General features: G+C 49.3%; 1 protein-coding gene and 1 long non-coding RNA gene across 2 annotated transcripts; one reads left to right on the top strand and one right to left on the bottom strand.

Annotated features, from left to right (window-relative positions):
* Window positions 1–189: 189 nt before the first annotated feature.
* Window positions 190–19,148, bottom strand: MAP1LC3A (microtubule associated protein 1 light chain 3 alpha). The gene is made up of 4 exons (XM_069807677.1): window positions 18,979–19,148; window positions 8,284–8,339; window positions 1,973–2,079; window positions 190–1,435 (listed from the first exon to the last, which is right to left on the bottom strand). Exons 1-4 carry the CDS (start codon window positions 19,016–19,018, stop codon window positions 1,273–1,275), a joined length of 366 nt encoding a protein of 121 aa, XP_069663778.1. The 5' UTR covers window positions 19,019–19,148; the 3' UTR covers window positions 190–1,272.
* Window positions 19,149–19,158: 10 nt separating this feature from the next.
* Window positions 19,159–20,875, top strand: LOC138690082 (uncharacterized). The gene is made up of 2 exons (XR_011328883.1): window positions 19,159–20,099; window positions 20,638–20,875. It is a non-coding gene; the product is annotated as an uncharacterized lncRNA (long non-coding RNA).
* Window positions 20,876–21,816: the final 941 nt, after the last annotated feature.

The raw sequence follows: 21,816 nt of genomic DNA, 5'->3' as shown, positions 1-21,816 counted from the left end.
TCCTCTAAACAGCTTCCACCTTTGCCTCAGCCCCTCAACCCCAGCCAGCCGCTTCTGCCATAGCTTGGACTAACCAGCTCCAAAGCCTGGCAGGCATAGAATGCACCAGCGAACGTGGGCAACACGCATCACTCTTACTTGATACTAGGGTCGTTAACATAGACAAATGAGATGGGAACAGAACATTCCTACAAGACATGACTTGAATTTATGTTTATTTTTTATATATATATATTTATATATATATACCTTTGTATAGATTAAACTGGGTGGGATTTTATCATATACATTTTTTTGGTATAATACATGAGAAACAGGAACATAGCAAATATAAATCAGTACATTCCTTGAGTGAACTCTTTGCCACACCGAGACTGAAAAATAGCATGCAGTGGGGAGACAGAGAGAAGGGAAATCAATTTTATTTTTAAAAAAAAGAGAAACAAAGACAATCTAGGTACAACTGTCAACAGAAGAGCAGCACTATATATGGCAAACCTGTATAAATTAAAAGTAAATTCCACTCTGACATCTACTACGCTTTAAAGTGCAATGAAGCCTGATTTATTTACCTACAGAACACAGGAAAGATTACCCCCTCTCCCCATTCCAATCTATCCCTAAAAAAAATAAAACCAAACAAAAAAACAATAAAATAAATCTAAAGGATATACATTATCCACAGTCCTACAGAGACGCCTACATCTACTCAGTAGCACCAAGAATCTGATACGGGTGTAATTAAAATCAATTAAAACTCGGGAGCAATGGTAGCATCTGTTTGCTGCTTTTGCAGACCTCCTGCCCTTTATTAGTGTCTCGGAGGAGAGGCAGCTCTCCCTGTGCTGAAAGTGAAGGTGACAGTGTCCTGTCCTCTCTCCATCACCAGCTGAACTGTTTTGGCAGCAGGCTACAAACACGTGCACACACACAGACACAGCACAGTGAGAGCAGCTGAAGGTTACATGAAGGGGGTGGTATGGGATGGGAAGCCGAGGCCCCACGTGTGCGCGTGGGTGTCTGTACGTACGTGCGCACGCGGGTGCGTGTGTGTGGAGGGAGCAGGACTAATCTACGCAGAAGTGAAGGGTTGCAGGAGTCCAACACAAGCCATGAGCCTCTTTGGTGACAGGGTGATGGGAAGGGGAGGGAGGGAGAGAAAGGGAGTCAGCACAGTCCCCCTCTTGGGAGCCTCTGCTTGTGTTGTCTTCCAAGGCCAGGGGCCTGTGCGCCACAGTTCATCTGTCTCCACATGCTACCTCTCAGCAAGCCTCAGTAGCCGAAGGTCTCCTGGGAAGCATAGACCATGTAGAGGAAGCCATCCTCGTCCTTCTCCTGCTCGTAGATCTCCGAGATGGGGGTAGACACACTCACCATGCTGTGCTGGTTCACCAGCAGGAAGAAAGCCTGGGTCGGATTCAGCTGCAAGCGACGCCTGTAGGGGCAAGGGCAGGAGGGCCTGGGTCATCCCACCTGGGTAGGCACCATGACAGCAAGTTCCACCTCCCCCCAGCGATGCTGTTCACGTGGGGCCAGGCCTGCACAGCTACGACCTCCTCCCACAGGCTCAGGACATGACGTCTCTAAGCCCAGCTGAGCTGCTTGGGGCTCCAAGGCCTCCTGAGTCAGGACTTTGCAAAGCCCCTTTCTCCAAGTGCTGCTGGCAAGGGGAAAGCAGAGGGGCCTCTTCCATCTGAGCTGAAGGATAAAAGAAGGGGATTGGAGTGCCCCTCATCAGCTCATGGAATGTCCCTATGAGGAAGAGGTCACAGTCCTTCAACAAGTGCTAAGAACCTGCCTCCCCTCAGCTCCCCCAACAGTCTGTACCACAACACAAGAATGCTGGGGTTGTCATGTTCCCATCCCCACCCTCAGCAGCTGCCTCTGCCTCATCCTCACCCCACCACTCTGCGTTCAGGGCCTGTGCATGAGAACAGGTTCACAGCATGCCAGTTGGGGCCACCCCACTCACCGGATTATTTTGACCAATTCACTCATGTTGACATGGTCTGGGACAAGGAACTTGGTCTTGTCGAGCACTGGTAGCTGTTTCTCCCCTTTATAGCGTTCAATGATGACCTGGGGAGAAAGTCAATGGTAGGGTTAGCCACAGTTTACAGTGCCAAGCACTGGCCTCAAGGTCAAACACAAATCAAAGTAGCACAAGTGGAAAAGTTGAGGTAAGGCCCCACCTTGCTTCACCCTCACAGGAAAACAAAAAAAAGGCCATAGGCAGTGACCATCAGGTTGGCTGTAGACAGCTCTTCAGCAAAGAGTCATCTGTCTGCCTGAGCCAGACGGTGCAAAGCATCCAAGATAAGTGAATTAAAGCATCAATTGCTCTGGCTGGCTGAGAAACAGTAGGCATTAGCGGATTGATTTAGCTACCGTCCTTGACATGCAGGAGAACCGGAAGAAGAGTGAAGTGTATTTTAACATCACTTTCAGACTGACCAAAACCACGGGTTTTGCTGGTTTGAGCTAAGGACTGCTAGTCATGGTGCACAGCAAGAGACATTTTCCTTTGCCTTTCTGCCACAACTCTGGGCTGCTGCCATTCAGCATCACCCTGCTTGCTCAGGAAGAGCTGCAGATATTCCAACAAGCAGCTTTCAGAAATCACTGCGAAGCCACCCAAGGCATTCCTTCAGAAAGGGGAAGTTTGGATTTCACCAGTCTCCTACTCCTCATGTTAACACTGAGACACACTGACTCCAAAAAGGATCAGAAACCCATAGCCACTTCTCCCGTGTGCCACCACAACTGTGCGGTGAGATTCCAGGGCACTTCAGCACAGTGCCACCACAGGGACAGCCTAACCTGTTCTCCCCTGCAAGAGGTCTTGCTTGGGAAAGCTCTTACCACACTTACATTCTGAAATGGCTAAACAACAATTTCTGTTCTGTTTTCCTGCTATTATAATTAATGAATTTCTTCTGTTAAGGAGTGTCTGCTGACAACTACAACTGCTATTCTAAACCAGCTTGGAAATGTACTATTTGTATTCTAAGAAACAAGGTGGTAGGCAGTTAAAATAAGTAATGATATTACTTACAAAGCTCAATACATTCCCATTACAGTGATACTCTGACTCTCGCATCTCTCCAGTACCTAGCTGTATTCTCCACAGAAAGACACTTGTATACTAATCAGTTCACTGTTGTCTCCGAGTTGAGACTGAACATAATTTTTCACTATAAGGCAAGGAGTTCCCATAAATAATTTTCCCAGTTTTTTTCCAAAAATACACAGGAGACTGCAAATGCCTTTGGACAGTGGAAGGATGGAGCAGCATGCAGAGATCAGGAACCCCAGAAGATGGCTCTGTGGAGCCAAAAGGATCAGGCGAACCTCTGGGAACATTGATTTGCCTTTCCCTTAATCATTTGTTGACACACAAGCCTCTATCAGCAGCAGCAATGTATGTCCTGCTGCCTGTCCACACCAAAGCCAAATCAGACACTCTGGTTGGCAGCATGTGATATCACCAGTGAGCTGGGAATGTCTGATGAGCTCCCCAGACTGCAGGGCTTATCTCAAGGCCCACCAGGATGGGCCAAGCTATGCTGCAGGCAGTTCCCAGATGAGCGAGTTGTGCGAGGCACCTTGGTGACAGCCCTGCACCCAAATGCCCTCTGAAGAGCCCACCCTGGACAAAGCTCATACAAGGGGAACCTAGGAGCCCAAGGGCTGGACAAGCAGCATATGAAGGCCCCCATGAGTCCACCAATGTATTCTCACATTGGCTAAGTCTCCTCTTGATACTGAGCAAGCGTGCCAGAGAAAAAGACCAGGGAAAGCCAGATAATGCTCCTTTGGCCCCTTTTGCAAGATGGGGACCTGATGAAAGAACAATTTTCTGCAGCAGATCAAATCATGGATCAGGATGCCCCCTACCAACCTGCTAACATCCCTTCCTCCCTCCAGGAGGACAGAAGAAGTACAAAGACAAGCAGAGCCATCCTGCTGTATTTGAGTCTTACTTGGACAGATGAGTATTTTGACTATAGGGAGATGAATAGTCTCAAGGGGCTGGCCACTGGGAAACACAGAGGCAACAGCAGGACCTTGAGTTTTTACCAGTAGTTTGCACAAAGGAGCAGCTACGTAGGAACTGTTTGTGCATATACCTTCACATGCAGAGAGGGCCCTGTACACCTGGGCTATGCCTCATTTCTCACATCTAGCAGGAATGGAGGCAGACATCTCTAATTACCAGCCAGTTCCATCGCACAAACAAAAGCCTCTGAATTAATCGAAGAATGGGCCGAGAAGGTTGTCCTGGCTGTTAAAGCAGCAGCTGCCTTGTGCCCTGAGCAGACAGAGGGCCTGTCATGTAGAACAGCTCCAAGAGTTTCTGTTTCCAGAACATGAGCTGCTATTTGGGTAACCCAGCTATGGGAACAGGTGGCCAATGGACAAAACGTTCTTGTCTAGCTTTGGAGGGAAATGCATGATCAAATGCTAATATTACATCCCTGCGGCCATAGGGCTGGTATACAAAGCCACCTCCCCTCCCGTATCCTTTTCCAAGCTGCTGCCTCAGGCCAGGGGGTTCCTCAGTGTGGGACACCTGCTCTTGCAGTGGGAACCCACCACAGATCTCACTGCAGAAATAACATGAGCTGGGCACAGGTGGAAAGGCTTAGGGCAGAGCCTGGGGTCCCAGTTCCATCACAGAGCGGGCTTAGGCAGCATTTATAAACTAAACCCTTGTTCTGAGGCCAGTCTGAAGAGGTGGAAAGGGATTTTGGTAGGGAATGGGGCCAGATCTGGCAGCCTGACAGAGGCGAGACTGCCACTGCTCCATGCCCTCAGGTCCAACCAGCAGCAAGGCTGAGAATGTATTCCCAGCAGGGACACACACACACACAAATGTGTATATGTAACATATACATACCTATATACATGGCCAGCCACAGAGATCAACACAGACATGCAGAGCACTCACACACAGCACCAACAGCCTCGTCCTGACCCCCTCTGGCTAAACAGGGTGGAAGTCCTTTAGTGTGAATATATACAGTAACCCCCCTCAGTCCAAAAGGTGCTCCGGTGTTGATCCATCTTGAGTCTCGTCAGCCTTGGACGCTGGGTCTGCAGCTCCCCAAAACAGCTCTTGCAGGAGCCCAGAGAAGGTTGTCACTTCCTCCAAGTCAGTAATTTGGGTTTCCGTCCACCATTGTGCCAGGGCAGGGCATTATTTGGGCTCCTTCACCCACCATAGCCTCTCTGTGCTCCTCAGTGGGTGTGCAGATGAGCTTTTTATCACAGAACCTAACAGAGACCTCGCTGCATGGCCCAAACACACCTTCACCCTTCCCTATCAGCATGAGAGGTGACTCTCTCCTAACTCACCCTCTGCAGCACTATAGCCTGTGACACACTAGGCCTCACTGAATTTAGCATTACAGGGCTTTGGGAAATGGTTTGCTCCTGTTGCTGCCCAGCACAAGCTGTTCTCCTGTGACTTTAGACTCTCCAAGGCTCACCGGAGCTGACTTAAAGCTTGTAGCTGCTCCTCAACAGGCCCCAGTTCAATGGGCTCCAGAAAGAGAGCACTGGAGCTGACAGCAGGCAAGTGCTATGGGCAGGCATAAACTTGGTCTATCCTCTAACGGGGCAGAAGATGATTTCTAAAGCACCTGCTGAGGCTGTTGATGGAGGTCCCAGAGAGAAGGCAGGAAGCTCTCTGCTTGCTCTGACCACCCGAGGAAGAGCCGCCTTGCAGCTGCCTGCAAGGGCTAACCTAAGCATGAGCAGTATCTCACTGCGAATGCAACCAAGCCCTTCTCAATAAGGGCTGTGTGTTCCTGTGGTCGGCACTTTTTACCATGGAAGTGCAGCCAGATTTGGGGAATGCAGAGACAGCAAAGGAGCCCCTGGCATGAGGCAGATACGGAAACACTGGGGAATCCCTAGCTCCTGCCTATCTCTTTAGTACATGTGCCAGTGAGGCATCCTGGGCTGTGATTTCCCTTCAAACAGAAGCAGATAACTCCACGCCTCAGGCAGAGTCCAGGTTATCTACTGCTTTGCCTCCACTGCTCAGACAGACATAGCTCTCTCCCCACGCAGTCCCCCCATGTGTATGTGGCAAGTCCCTTCCTCAGCCTCCTCTGGAAGCACCCTCATGGAAACGGGAGAGAAATGCCTTTCCCTGGGCACAGGCACAAAGCCAGGCCATGCACTCTGTAAATCCTCCTGGGCCTCTGTCAAAGCAAAATGGGACCAGCCCAAGGGCTCCAAGTGGAAACTGGAGATGCAAGAAGAGGGCAGCTGCTGCCAGCAATAAGGGTGTGACCTGGGCCATCTTCTCCCTAACTCCCCCTGGGCTGTGGGCTCAAACCCCTTTGCTAATTCCAGGTGCCTCACCAGGGAAGCCAGTCACTTGGCAAACACAGCTCCTGCCTTTCACAGAAGACCAAGACCTTCCTGCAGCCAATCTGCCTGCACTGCACTGCTCAGACCCACAGGTATCCCCCACACCATGCTCCATTTTGCAGTACAAGGCTTTGCTCACAGCCCTAGCACTGAAAGCTACATACAGTGACTTACAGGAACTTCGCTGTGTAAAAGAGAAGAGACAGCATCAAACTTGGTGTCAGGGTCTAATCAGGACCAGGCCTTTAGAGATACCAATGACACAAACACAGCTGGACTCCCCAAGGCCTTCAACACCCTTCTCTCCTGATTTTTTACTGCTCCAGCAAAACTTGCAGCTAAACATATCCTCCCCTGTCACGTCAGTCAGCCCAGGAAAGCAAAGCAGCTGGGCGTTTAGCAGAGTCCCTCATCCTCCCACAATGCTGGCACTCAGGACACTATCAAGGACAATAAGGCACGGAACAAAGAGGTCACTGGAGCAGGTGTGGGAGGGCTCAGGTGTCTGCCATGGCCAAACCTCCCCATGCACACACAACTCCCCAGACAACCATACCAGTGGCCAGGCCCTGATGACACAGAAGCCTTCTCCTGGGGCACATGGTGTTTGACCCCAACACAAAGAGCACTCCAGCCATGGAAGTGCTCCCACCACGTTTCAGTAATGCTGGTAAAACTCTGCATGTGGATACAGAGCTCTGGCTCCTTCTGTTCACTTCCCAGGCAATGCATTTGTGTACAGGCACTTGATTAGGCATGTGTGTACATTTTATGTACAACTTATTTCTAGCCTGTCCTTATTGCTAGAGTGTTAAGGCATTGTAATTAGCTCTGCCACAGCTCTGGAGAAATGCAGAGCCAGCCTAATGCCATGAACACCATGTTAAAAGCAGTGGTCAATAAATGTGTAGATGATATGGCATACTGGTATTCAGCATGCTGCAAGGGGCAAGTCCTGCTCTGCTGAGCTGACAACACATGGATACCACAGTGGTGGTGGAACAGAAGGAAGAGAATTATTTTTGCTAGAAGGTGCTATACTAAAAATCAAAAGAAGAGTGAGGCAGGAATGGACTAGTATGTGCCAAAAGCAGTTTGAAACGTTAAGCCCTGAAGGCTAAATACTGAGAGATTGTACACAATTTTAAGACAAGGCTGATGTTCAATACTGAGAGCGAGCTGAACTAGGAACATGTCCCATTTTTCGGTCATACATGCTATGGTATTGCAAATACTAACTCGAGCAAGCTCTGAGCATGTTATTTCTGTAAGTTCTCCGTCTTAGGAAGAGAAGCAAATACTCAGCTAGGATATCAAAAGCACACTCATAGCCAAAGAGCAAGACAGCATATTAGGTCTGACATGGGCAGGAAGAACTGGAGGCAACTCATGGCATCTTACCTACACATGTCAACAACAGGTGCTGGGAAAGCACAGAAGGGGTGTGACTGTTTGGCTGCATTATGAATTATCCTAACAGAGTCTTTTTGCTTTCAATACAGCGAAGATCATCTCACACATCTTTCTCTGGGCAGATGTAGAGAAATCCTTACCAGGTTATCCAGGAAAAATCAGGTAGCTACTCTAACAACAACAACAACAAGGCCATTTCAGAATTTTCTCCTGCTGCACTAGCCTGGAAGTAGATTTGAGATCAAATCAGTTCCTTGCCTCTAGGGCAGGCATGAAGCTTAAGAGAAAAACTGTATTTTGCACTGCTGAGAATGCTGTCTACTACTGAGCAGCTGGCATGCACAAGGCACTGGAGTCTCATGGAGAGTGTCCTGTGTTGATTCTGGGGAGCAAAGTTTTGTAACCTCCACGGCTGGCTGGTGGAGGCTAGCACAGAGGGGTCATGAGAACAAAGTCTAACGGAGAACAGCAAGAATGATAACTTACCGGGATTTTGTTTGGATGCTGCTCTCGGATCTGCTGTACTTCTTTACAACGATCCGCTGGAAAGAAAGAAGTAAAGAAATGAAGTTAGAAACATCTGGCTATGCTAGTTCAGGCAAAACCAAGGTAATCACCCTGCAAGCCACAAACTGACAAAGAGGAACATGGCAAAAGAAATGCAAATTCTGTTCATCAGGCCTTTTCTGAACATTTTGCAGCAGTGAGAAGGTCAGCCAGATGTCGGCTTCAGGGATCAGCCCTTCATGGCTTCCTACCACCTCAATCACCCCCCAAGGCAGGGGACATGCTACCCTGCCCGGTAAAACTGGGCAACAACATAGAAACCAAATAACTTAAATGAGACCATAAAGATTACAAAACTGTATTCCTAAATCTACCTTAAGAAAACGCAGCTCATGACCATCAGTGCTGGGCAGCAGCACAGCGTTGGGGTCTCAGCTCTAGAAGTTCAGGATCTTCGTGTCTCCTGGCTGCTTCCCCAGAGGAGATGATTCTCCAACTGGGGCTGGGTTTTAGCCATTTCCTTCTGCCTGTTGCACACTTCCAAACATTATCAGGCACAGTGCCTCAGCCCAAAAGAGATACACCTTGCCAAGGAGGACTCCTTCACTATTATAGATCTACATAGTAGCTACGACAGCTACTGGCCTCACAGAAAGCATTTCTAGACCTGTCGTGGAAACAGGAAGAAAAACTTAAGCAAGGAGATGACCCACATACCAAAAGTTTTTTTCTACAGTTGTTTTCACATTTTCTAACCCATTTTCCTCCAGAGTTCACGTGGAGTGTCACTGACACACACAACAGGCAGCACATAAAAGCTGGTATGCTCTTCGAGCTTACAGGAGAATTTCAATGCCCCCTCACTGCTTTACCAGAGGGCTCTCCACTTTTCACAGTTCAAAGCAGCAGAACGGAGGGGAAGAAGCCGTACCAGGGCCAGGTATGGCTCCGTGTGTGTTCCTCCTGGGACACTACAGACCTAAGCTCCTCCTTGCATTACCATTACTCTAGGAAGTGATTCGCAGCCTACAATGGCCCCTCTGAAGTGCCCAGGGGAAGCAGTTTCATGGATCACAGTAGGTAAGCTGGGAAGTGAAGGCCAGCGACTAAGGTCTGCCTAGAAATGCAAGATCTGGGTATCACAGGATCTGTCATGGGATCATCCTGCCACACACACAGTCGCTGGTGCAGCACCTGCTTCAAGCCCAACTCCCCTTACCTGCTTCACACAGCCCCAGTTTCTCATGACCCAGCAGGATCATACAGGGCAGGATAAGTGCATGTGTCTGAATGTGTTTTCTCCCCGCAAACGTTGAGCATTTCCCCTCTAACCACTCAGTAAAACCTCATTGCTTATAAATTGAATTTGGCTAGATGCTACTTTGGGAAAAGACTGGAGTTTCTTTAGAGGCCACAAGAGTACAAAATCACTGGATCACAGAAGCTTTTCAGCACCATTTCTGTCTCCTCTGAGAGGAAAATATCCCTCTGCTAGGAACTGCTAGACCTTTCTTCTGTAGGACTCCATGGGCTAGCAAGACAGAGCAAGATTATTTGGATTTAATGGAAAATTCAGGCATGTTTGTTTTGGGTTTTATGACTGAAGATGTGGTTCTTCATGTTTCCTTTTCACCCTATTCAATGCTTCAGGGCATGTGATACAATTGTGATACAATTTTCCCCTGAGGTCCCAATCAGCAAGGAGTTATGCAGACATCAGCACTGCACGTGACACTAGTACAGCAATGCCTCTTCAGGAACGCTGAAGGACACGGTGACAAAAAGCACCCAGCACACAAGCACCCAACACATAGCACCCAACTTGAGCAGCCAGCCAGAAGCGCACGCCCGACCTTCTGCAGAGCTCCACTCCCACATGTTCATGGTGTACAAGCTTCAGTAGGTCAGAGCATCTGAAAGGCTGGAGATCCAGAGCAAGACAACACTTATTGGCGTAAGTATTTTAGGCAGCTTGACTGCAGTCAACTCAGGCTTGCTGGGTATTAACAGAGCCTGCAGAAAGCTGTGTCCTCATGGCTGGCTAGTTTTTCCAGCTTCAGTATCTACCCTATCCTGCATGTCTCTCCATACTATCAGATGGCCATGTGCATGAACTTCCTAGACATCATGCATTTCCCTGTAGGGTCACAGAACTGTTTGCACAGGAAGCCCCAGCAATGCAGGTAATTATGAGACAGGTCTAGAGAAGCAATTTGCCAAAGGCAAATTTGCAGCCTTTGCATGTTATCATAGTTAGCAATGTAGATAATATCAGAGCATCCAACTAGTCTAGGTTGCATGTGCCAATGGGCAACTACATGCCTGATACCCCTTCTTGCTCCCTGGAAGCATCGCCAACTCCAGCACAAGGCTGGCAGCCATCATCACCTTTGCTTCCACAGAGGAGCCAGAGGTGTCCCCTGCCCATCACACTGAAAAAGATACCACACAGAGAATAAAACGCTACATCATCCATCCAGCTACACGCCAGCATCTCAGGATCGCACCCCTGAAACCACAGTGTTTGTCTCCCGAGGGCTGCAGACTGCAGGTGCCTTGGACAGAGGCAGGCCAGGCTGCTGCTGCAGGATGTTTCTTCCAGGTCTTGCTAACTACACACTCAGCAGGAATTAAGAGCATGAGCAGCCACCAGTGGTAAAGCTCTCAACTAGCCTCAGGTCTGCTGTACCATAGTGGCAGCCTCCCTGTCTCACTCTTTAAGACCTGCCATGTGTCCAGGAGCCAGTCGGTGCCTCTGATCAGATAGGCCCAGGGCATTTGCAGCCCTTCTAACCTCGGAGGACCCTGTGGGAGGTGGCTTGATTTGCAGGTTACCGCAATGCAATGACAGTAGGCGCTGCTTTGCTCCAGGGGCTGCTGGATCCCTTCGGCAGGTACGTGTGATTGCAACTACAAGCACCTAAAGCACTGCACTTCATCCTCTGCCCAGGAGATGCTCATTTCAGAAACTTCATTCAGGAAGGCAACTGGGAGCAATCCCACCTAAGTCGTTCAGGTGCCTGAAGATTCAGGCAGAAGTTTCCAGGACATTTGAAGCTCTGCTAAGAGCAGACTCAGTCCCATCCTAGCCTTGGAGATCCAACCAAACAGGCTTGGGAATCAGGAGAAGCTATCCTGCATCAAACCCTGCACAAGGGTAATTTCTGTGCGTACAATAGTTCAGGTGCTAGAGATCTCCTGCTGGAAATAGGTGATGGTCACTCACACCCTCCTCAGCCTGGAGTGGGAGCTAGCGGTTGATCCTGTGTCTCATGAAAGCATCTTCAATATCACACAGCAAGGAATGATTATAAATACCACCTTTAATTTAATGTAAATGTAGTCTAATCTAAGTCACAGGAATAAAAATAAAACCATTAAAGGGCACTTCAGAGGGACCAATGGAAATGCCAGCCTAGCACCCAACCTCACACCACATACGGCACTGCAGACAGGTACGCTCCCTCCACCCTTTCACTAGCAGCGTCTGCACACTCACATTTCATACACAACAGGTCTGATTTTACAAGCCTTGTTCTTCTCCTGCAGCTCTCCCAAACTGTAGCTGTGCTAGTTGAGGTTAAGACCTTCCCCTTTTCCGTAGCACCTGGCTATTGTAAAGCATTAGCCCATATGTAAAGTGAACCAGAACTGTTTATACAACCCAGTCCGTATCTACTTTTTTTTCTCTAACCCCTCCTCGCTGCAAGGAGAAGCAGAACACCACAACTGATTTCAGCAGCTCAGGGACTCCAAGCAAGAGGGGATGAAGGGGCTACAGCCAGCTGCTGTTTTGAAGGAGCTGAGCAAAGATTAACAAACTGCACACAGAGGGAAGAGCACAGTCTCTGCTCCCAGGTGTGGGCACTGCACATCTGCCACAAGGGAAGCCAGGCTTCTCCCCAGTGCCAGGATGTGAGAGCTCAAGATGGCAGCAGGATGAAAACCACACACTTTTTATTGGTTATTCCTAGCAAAATTTGCCTGCTAGGGCCTGCTGAAAGACAGGAATATTTTTGCAGCATTGCATATGCCAGGAAAATTGCCTATTTCTCTTCCAACTGCTGTTTCAACTGTTAAGTAGCAACGAGAAAGCTTGCAAATTGCCCCAAACACCAGAATCTCAGCTGTTTTCTTGACTGAGGTCCTTCTCAAGCTGTTCTCCCGAAGATGTGGGCACACAACATATCCCATGGCAATGCAGGATGAGATCATTATGACAGCTGGGGAGAAGAGTAGAAAATTTTAAGCCAGACTTTCCAAGCATCAACCTTTTTTATCAGCAGTGCCTAGGAACCTTGGCTATGGGAGACAGGTCTCTGCTGTGCTGGGCGCTGTGTAGACACAGAAAGAAAGGACAACCCTGGATGCAGAAGATCTTAATCAGACAAAAGATACAGATGGTGGAACAGAAGGAAAACACATGGCAAGTTCTCCAACAGTGCAGTTGCGTAAGGGACAGCATTTTTCAGGAGACACTAGACAAATGCTGGTCAGGTACTGGTGCTGCCCTGGGGCAGCAGATGGACTCTACAACCAGCCCTACTGCCTGTGACCAACAGGAATGCTGCTAAGAAAATACCATTAAGAAAAAACACAACCTAGAAACGTCATCAATGTGCTACCAGGTCAACAGCTCCCGAGCTGAGCAAGAGCTGCGTGTAGAAAGCAAAGCAGAGAGTAAAAATTCAGCCATGAGCTACTGCCTCTCCCTGTGGCCCCACATCCCAGGGCTCTGGGTGCAGCTGCCCATGGCATGAAGGGAGCGTGCAGACATCCCTGCCACTTGCAGCAGGCTGCCAGCCCTATGGCTTTCTTGCTGCCATCCACAAGACACTCTGCCAGCCAGCTTGGGGGTGGATCTGCCTCAGATCTGAAGCAGATGCAAAAATGAACATGTTTCTTCAAGAAGCTGCTCCGGTCAGTCCCAGAGCAGAGGGTCGCTAGAACATGGTCCTTTCTCCAAGAAACTTTCTGCAAGGAGAGGAGGAATTGGATGGTTTGAAATCAGGATGTCTGGGATGAGCTGGCAACTGCTGAAGACACAGGCAAGTTATGCAGGTCATTCCAGATGAACGTCAATAAGTATTTTTGTAGTATCACAGCACCCTAAGGCCAGACACCTCTAACCACCAGGAAATACAACCCTGTGGGTGTGTCACGGCTCATACAACAGCTGACCTGACCTGCTCTTGCCCAATGCTGGAGAGCTTGTTCTCAGGCCACTGGCACTGCAGGAGGAGCAAGAGGAGACTCCCACATCCAGGAAAGGAGGGCAAAGCTTGTGAGGCCAGCTGTGCCCTGGAAAGCTGTCGTCACTACTAAGAAAGGGTTATTGTCCCAGACTACATAGCACAGCAGTGTTGCAGAAACTTGACAGTGATTCTGATCCTTGGTCGTATTTTACTTCTTCTGTCTGCAAAGCTGGGGAGCTCTGGACAGGATGAATGACTCGGGACCAAAACTACACCATTTTAAATTTAACGTCTGATAGAAAGTGTGTCTCTGCAACACGGTGTATTAGGCCTCATATGCTCCACTCTCACAGGAAGGTATTACCAACATGAACGTGGAGCAAGGGATGACCTCTCTGCATGACTATCCATTTCACTGTTACAGCTTCATTACAAGATGTGTGATGTCTGGAAGGATTTTTGAATGCCTAGCTCCTGGAGCCCTGTGACTGTGAAAGGATCTCAGCAGTCTTGTTCATTTCTCTAAGCTCCCAGTCTTCCTGACTCCAGAGTAGAGCCTGAAAATGGATTTTAAAAGACAAACAGGAACCACCTTAATTTTTTTTTAGCAGTTTCAAAACTTAACTGAGTATGATTTTGAGCCTGGCTCCAGGAATGAGTATTTGTCTCTGGCAAATCCACAATAAGGGCTCAGCTCGTGACCAAGCAGAGCCACACAACAACCGTGAAGTCTAAATTCATGTCAAGACACTTGTTCTCTGGTTGCATAGTACCATGTCCCCCCTGCTGTGGGCCATGCAGGATGAGCATCATTGATGACCTCCATCATTCAAACAGCTTAAAACAGGGTTTCCAATTCACTACACCTCCTGAGCATGGGGGTCAAATGGGCAATACCTTCTGTGCCATGTTTGGATGGCATACGGAGTATTTACATCAGACTTCCAGATAAGGAACTGGTTTTTTTCTCAACATTTAATCAGTTTCACTAGCCTTGGAAAAAGAACAGCAAGGTCCCTCCACAGGATCAGTCAGGAGGCTGTCCTCTGAAAGGGCTTCCCTCTAGCTTTTGTTTGACCTTTTCTTCTGTCTTGACAACCTTCACAATTATAAGCCTCCAAGACAGCAGGAATGCACTCAAATTTCTCAGAACTACTCAGGACACTTCAAATTGCTCAAACAAAGAACTGGCACTCCTGACAGAACTGTGTTTTAATGCAGAACAACACACACATGCATGCACAAAGAGACTTTGCACAGCCCGGGTCATTGCTGTGTATGTATCTGTGAACATATTTGTGCACAAACAAGCACGGATTTGCAGGGCCTATTTGGGCGGATGTGCCAGACACAAGAGTCTTGAATTTATTCCTTCGTTTTCTCTTACAGCCTATTTCCAAACTGCCTTCTGAAGACAAAAGGCAGCAAACAACTGCATGACCACAGTCGGAGGTGTTTACACCCTGCAGGTTGAGTGCAGAACATCACACAAGCAGGGTGACACACTGGAAGACCTCCTGAGTGACTCTCCTGACCGTTGATCCCCGCTGGGACTGATCAAGGAAGGAACACAGAAGCCAAGGGAAGTGACTTGGCTGTAGCTCGTGGCTACTCGATGACAGAGGCAGCAAGAGTCTACCAGTGTCACAGTTCCTAGATTCATCAGTCTCCACCCTTCTGGCTCAAGGGGATATCTGAAGTTTTTGTAGTGAAGAAAGTATTAAGTAAAGAATAAAGGACATACAGGTTTTACTGTTCTTGGCTGCCAGTCAGGACCTTTTGTTATATAAAAGAATAACAATAAAAAAATCAATATTTGTGGTCTACATGTCTAGCTGGCATTTGTTCTGGATGTTTGTTCAGTTCTTCTTGTACCAATATTTTCTTCAATGCTGATCATTAACCCGACATCAAATCATGTCACAGAACGTCCTTGGTAATTAGTACAACTAGACACAGGCAGCTAAGCATCAACTTGCAACAGCAGCCTCATTCCACGGAATCCCAGCTCTTAAAGCACAACTGCTAGAGCATGAATACTCCGAGCACAGAGTATGAGGACAAGCTGACTCACTAATCAACCTCAGATCAAGACCAAGATGCTTTTCCAAGCCCCCAACAAGCAAAACCATTACAAGCACAGGATGGTGGATGAGACAGACAATTCATCCACTGTTGGTCTTTCAACTGGTACAAGTACAACTGGCTTATGCTAGATGAGTCCCTAGAGAAGGCAATGCTTCACTTTTTCCCAGAGCCAAGAGGAGAAGGTACTCAGCTCCACACACTGCCTTTATCTACCACTGCCTTTCCTCTAAAGAGAAGTGGCTTCCCAGAACTAAAGGCAGATCTCCCAGAGGACTGAACCCAGGATGGGAATACTCAGTCCACAGAGGCTGAGGCCAAACCTCTATCTATGTTTGTCACCTAGCCAGGGGCTCCACATGTATGTGTCTTACTGTGAAGTGCCTCCATTTCGGCAGGACACTGGGGCACGAGGCCAACTTACTTGCAGTTAGCGGACCAGTCTAGGTTCAAGGTCCACGTCTGTAACCACACTGGTTATGTACTGCATTGAAAACAAAGCTTGAAGCCCATTGGCAGCCTTGCAACAGCAGACCAGCCAATTCAAAACAACCACTTCAAGAACAGTGGGAGGTGCGAGCTCTACCCAATACTCTGAAGGACTCGCCCTCTTTACAGGAAATGCAACGGTGTCATCAGGCTGCTGCATGCTCTTACCACCAGCCAGGACACCCTGTTCCTTTAACACAGACCACAGCTTTGTTCTGTTCTGGGAATTGTTTTGGACTCCTACAATGGATCTGACTTACACAGAAGACAGCCATCTCAGCATCTACAGTCAGGTTCAGCACATGAAAGCAGACAGTTACTGTCAGATTTTACCCCCATGCACCCAAACCAAAGATGCTTTGCTGCAGACGTGCCAAGGACCAGACCAAGTCACAGAGCATCACCCTCTTCTCTCACCACTAATGGCTCATCAAATCATTGGAGAAGTCAGCGCTTGGTGCCCTCAGCACACCTTGGCTCAAACCCCTGGCATTTCCCAGCCAGTCCCTTTCTAAAGTCCTCAATGATGATGAATAGAAATCCAGAAATTTTATTCAGGATAGATGAAGACAAAGCAGATGATCAAGAAGAAGAAATTAATGGAGAAACAAATCTAAAAAATACAAGAAGGGGGAAAAGATGCATTGACAAAAGCAGAATCTTTAGCACGGGGTGGCAGACCAAGACCTAAGCAAGCCACTTGCCGTGAAACTGGAGCCTGGGTGCCTTTTGTAAACAGTCATATTCCTGACTCTGCCTTTTCTCTGTTTTTTTGGAACCGTTCCACTTCTATAAAGTTTTGAAGCCTTAAAAGTTAAGCCATTCTGAGGGTACAGTGTCGCTGGTGATGTTTTCCATCAGCCCTCTCCAACTGCATTGTAAACAATCGTTTCCTGCTCCTGTTGTGTAATGATTCAAAGACGAAAACAAGCTGTATTTACTTTCTCCAACCGAGCAATTCCAGCCCTGACCCAAAGCAACGAGTGGGCTGCCAGGCCTCCTCCTCCTCCTCCTTCCCCTCCTCCTGGCGGAGCTCTGCAGACCAGTCAGCTGAGAGAGCAAAAGGGCAGAGGAAAGACCACAGAAACAAGAAGCACTTGCAGTTGCCGGCACCCAACTGCCCCCCCCCCCCCCCGCCCACCCCTTTCCCTCCTGGGCTATTTTAATCCTGCTTTCTTTCAACTACTCTGAGCCTCGGATTTTGTTTTCCTTCTGGCTCATACAAAGGCTTATACATGAGCAATCTGCAAAGGCAAACCAGACTCCTCCTGACCATAATAAGCTGATTCTCACCAGTTTAACAGTAGGTAGTTAGTTACTAAGGGTTTGATTTAGGACTTTACTGCTTTTAATATGTAGCTTAGGAGAACACACCAGGGTCCCAAGGAAGTATCCCAGGCTTCATTTTATTCTTGTTTGTGCACGTTCACTTGGCTCAGTCACTGTGGCAGGAGAAGCCTGGGTAAGCATTCAAGGCCAGAAGGGTTGCACCAATAAATTACCAAATATTTACAGTTTTCAAGAGAGCAGCGAGGGGTTGAATCAGCAGTTCAGTAGGAAAAAGCTCAAATTTTAAAACTCACATAGGAAACACACCCTCACCTGCATCTGGACAGTATCTGACACAAAATGAGGCCTCGTTTGGCATGAATACATCGATTTCAGCATTAGTCAAGCAGTAAAGCTCAACTGATACCCCCCTTGGGATGTAACCTGCCAGAAACATGCACCTTTCCCAATGCCAGCTGGCAAAGGTCAAGAGAAGCAGCAGTTGATGTTTCATCTGATTTCACTATCAGGTCTGGCAATCAAATCTGGTACCTTCTATGGTCACCTCCTTGTCATTTGAGTTTTCCCCCCATGTACATTTAACAAAGGAATGGGTATGACGTGAGCATTAACTCTTCTGGGTCTCAGGGACAATTAGAGAGGGTGTATCAAATTCTTGGAACAACTACTACTCTAATGCTAACTAGATGGCGAGCACGGAAGGTAGTTTTTGAGGAGGGCGTTGTGCTCTGACACCCAAAAGCGTCAAGACTGGACCCAGGGCAAGAGTGAAACAAGAACATTTACCTCTTGGCTACTACCCTTGCCCTGTAGATTTCAGAGCCACCCGCAGTCATCACCTCACCCCAGTCACCCCAGTAACTCAGATTGATACACAAGATGCGAAACAGGAGGGCGATGGTTCAGCAAACACCGCACATGCGTTTCTTGCCCTCAACTATAGCAGCTACCCTTCCAACCACGCTCGTCCTGAATAAATTCGCTGTTCCACGCTTTATAAAAACCGGAGGCTTGTTGAGCGACCGCCTCCCCTGTCGAGGGGTAACGACCGAAGTTGACACGAAGCAGGCACAAAGTAGGCAGAGACGTACTTTGGCGAAGAGTAACGCTCCACACGCTTCGGCCGTGAGGTACCAGGGCCGGTGAGGTACCGGGGCCGGCCTGTGCTCGGGAGCACGCCCGCCAAGCAGGCGCAGGGCTCCTGCACACCCGCGGGTGAGGCTCCAAACACCCCCCAGCCCGCGACCCCGCCTCCAGCTCTACCGCCTGGTGTCGTGTGTGTCCCCCGGCCCGGGGCTGCTGTCCCCGCCGCACGGCCCGCGGCCCGCGACCCGCTGCGGCCCCCGGTGCGGGGGTCGGCGCCCCGCCGCGCTGCCGGCCGGGATGACATCACCGCGCGGCGGCTGCGGCACCGCCGCCGCCGCCCCCCCCTCCCCGATTCCCCTTCCCGCGGCCCGGCTTCTCCCGGCGGAGCCCGACGGCGGCCAAGCCTCCGGTCGCACCGGGGCCAGGGGGAGGGGTGGGCGGGGCAGGGGGGAGTTCGCCCCGAAGGTCAGCGCGGCGGAGAGGGCGCGGGGACTCCCACCCAACCCAGCCCCACCCCCGCCCGGCTCACCGAAGGTGCGGCGCTGCTTGAAGGGCCGGTCCGAGGGCATGGCGGCCGGGGGGCGACGGGCCGGGCCGGGCCGGGCCGAGGCGCGGGTGCCGGCGGGCGGCTCCGTCTCGCGGCGCGGCCTGCGCTAGGGCTGCGGCGGAGCGGGCCGGTGACGTCACCGCGGCACGCCCGGCAGGGCGGGGCTTGCCTCCCGCGGAGCGGAGGGCGTGGCCAAGCCCCCGGGTGCTCTGGCGGGACAGCGGCCCGGGCGGGAGCGGCCCCGCCGGGAGGGAGGGACCGAGCTCTCGGTGGTTCCGCGGGTCACGGCACAGCTCGGGCCCTTCTCCCCCCCCCCCCCCCGCTCTGACTAGCGGACTGCCAGCAGCAGCAGCAGCAGCCGCCGCCGCCGCCTCTGTGCAAACGCTGCTTCCGAGCGCCGACCGTCGCGCGCGGGGGTCTGGGACGGTTCCCCTCAGAGGGGTGTTTTTCCTCGTCATCAGCACGCAGCGACGGCACCGGGCCGTTGTGCTGCGAACACGAGAGAGAGAGACGTCACCATGGCCGGAAAGGCCGTTTCTAGTCTGTAAGGAACGCGATGACAGAGCACGGCTGTTTACCAAGAGGACATCGCGGTTCCCTCAGAGGCTGGGCCCAAACGTCAGCAGGTCTCTTGCTTCAGTCAGAGGAGAGCAACCAGAGGGCCTCGTCTGGCGACAGCAGAAGCACAACCTGGGCTGCGACTTTGAGAGGTGCTGGAAGGACAGAGGTGTCAATGACTCCAGCACACCGTGGCTGCCTCCAGAGATCTCGGCTCAAACGTCTCCCCAGTGTTACCGCTGGCTCCCCTTAGCCAGCACTGGGGGGAGGGAAGCATCCATGGGAGGATGCCAGCTGAGGCGGTTCAGACCATGGGTCCATCTGTGAGCTTCTACAGTCAACAAACCTGCACGTAAACCACCCTCACCAAGATAATGAGGTATTTGCAATTCCCATGGCTACCTCTATCATTTCTCAACTAATGAGCCTGTTGTTTTCCCTACTGCGTTCAGAGCCTGGATATTTTAAAGACCCCAGCACAACTACAAATAGGGCAGGCTATTTCTGGAGCTACTGTAAATGAATCAAAAAACAACCGTGTCCTGGTTTCAGCTGGGATAGAGTTAACTGTCTTCCTAGTAGCTGGTACAGTGCTATGTTTTGAGTTCAGTATGTGAAGAATGTTGATAACACTGATGTTTTCAGTTGTTGCTCAGTAGTGTTTAGACTATAGTCAAGGATTTTTCAGCTTCTCATGCCCAGCCAGGGCACCTGACCCAAACTGGCCAACAGTGTATTCCATACCACGTGACGTCCCATCTAGTTTAGGAACTGGGAAGGGGGGGGCAGGGAATTGCCGCTCGGGGACTGGCTGGGTGTCGGTCGGCGGGTGGTGAGCAATTGCCCTGCGCATCATTTGTACATTCCAATCCTTTTATTACTACTGTTGTCATTTTATTAGTGTTATCATTATCATTATTAGTTTCTTCTTTTCTGTTCTATTAAACCGTTCTTATCTCAACCCAGGAGTTTTACTTCTTTTCCTGATTTTCTCCCCCATCCCACTGGATGGGGGGGAGTGAGTGAGCAGCTGCGTGGTGCTTAGTTGCTGGCTGGGGTTAAACCACGACAAACTGCAAACAGAATGTCAATGTTTCACAAAGAGCCACATTTAATATTCCCCCTCAATGTATGCCGCAACACAAGCTGTATTCTGCCAAAGCAATGGTTCATTGTTTACAGTGAATTGGCATGGAACACCAGTGAATGCAAAATGTTAAAGGATTAAGTACAACCTTGGTAAAAAAAGACGTGAAAGATGCATCTATTAAAAAACTGCTCCAATTATTACAAGTGTTGACAATTAAAATAATCAAACAAATTCTTTTCTCCTTGTAGAGTTTACCCAAGAAAGGAAACAAGTACTTTCATGGCTAACATAATGGATTTTCCTTGACCAAGCAGTAGCAGTAGTTAATTAAACACATACTGGTAAGGAAGCGTAAACTCTTTAGATCCACTTTTATAATTAAGATACAGGTAGAGGCATTCATTTCCAATACAGATCCTTTTAATCAGAAAATAGGTAAGGGAAAGCAGTAATGTTGAATTAGACGTGGCAAGCTGATCAACTTTACAGACTGCATCCTCAGGCAAAGGATTTTTTATTACCATTGTTATAAAGCGTTAACACCTTTTTGATGAGAGGCATGAGGAACTCTTTGGGGCCATAATTCCACAGAAGATTATTCATACACCAAGAGTGGGAGAAAAGACTCTGGTTCATGGAAGCTCTGGAGCTTCTCAGCATGCTAATGTACTTACAAAAATGGGACATGGATCAAGGAAGTTTTACTTCTAATCCAGCAGAGTATGATTTATACACTTCTTCCTTCAGCCCTTGGCTTTCCTGAAAAATCTTGCGCACACTAATACCTCTCTTGCCTATTCTTACTGATGTCATTGGCAAAACTCCTTATTTAAGGAGGTGCACTTCAGATCCAAAAAACCCCAGAGCAGTCAAAGGTTTAAAGATGGAAGGAACCAGCTGTAACAACCCAGCACCAGCAAGCTGTCCTAGCATGACCTAGATCAACAGCAAGCTTTATGTACAGCATGCCAGCATTCATACAGGGTAAACGCTGCTGATAATAAGCACCCCTGGATGCTTGTGAAACCATGCTAGCGGAGGGAAATCTCCCCGAAGGAATCCTGTCACACTGGTAAAGGAAGTGTGTTTTTGTCAACAGAAATCATGTTGATGCTCAGGCTTCTGCTGACATGGCAGTGTTTGTCAGAGCTCACTGCCCCTGCACACCCCAG

The sequence above is a fragment of the Haliaeetus albicilla genome, chromosome 2 (assembly GCF_947461875.1).
Source record: "Haliaeetus albicilla chromosome 2, bHalAlb1.1, whole genome shotgun sequence".
NCBI classification, from domain to species: Eukaryota; Metazoa; Chordata; class Aves; order Accipitriformes; family Accipitridae; genus Haliaeetus; species Haliaeetus albicilla.
Note: the sequence above shows the minus strand (reverse complement) of the source record. Positions and strands in the feature narration are given on the sequence as shown.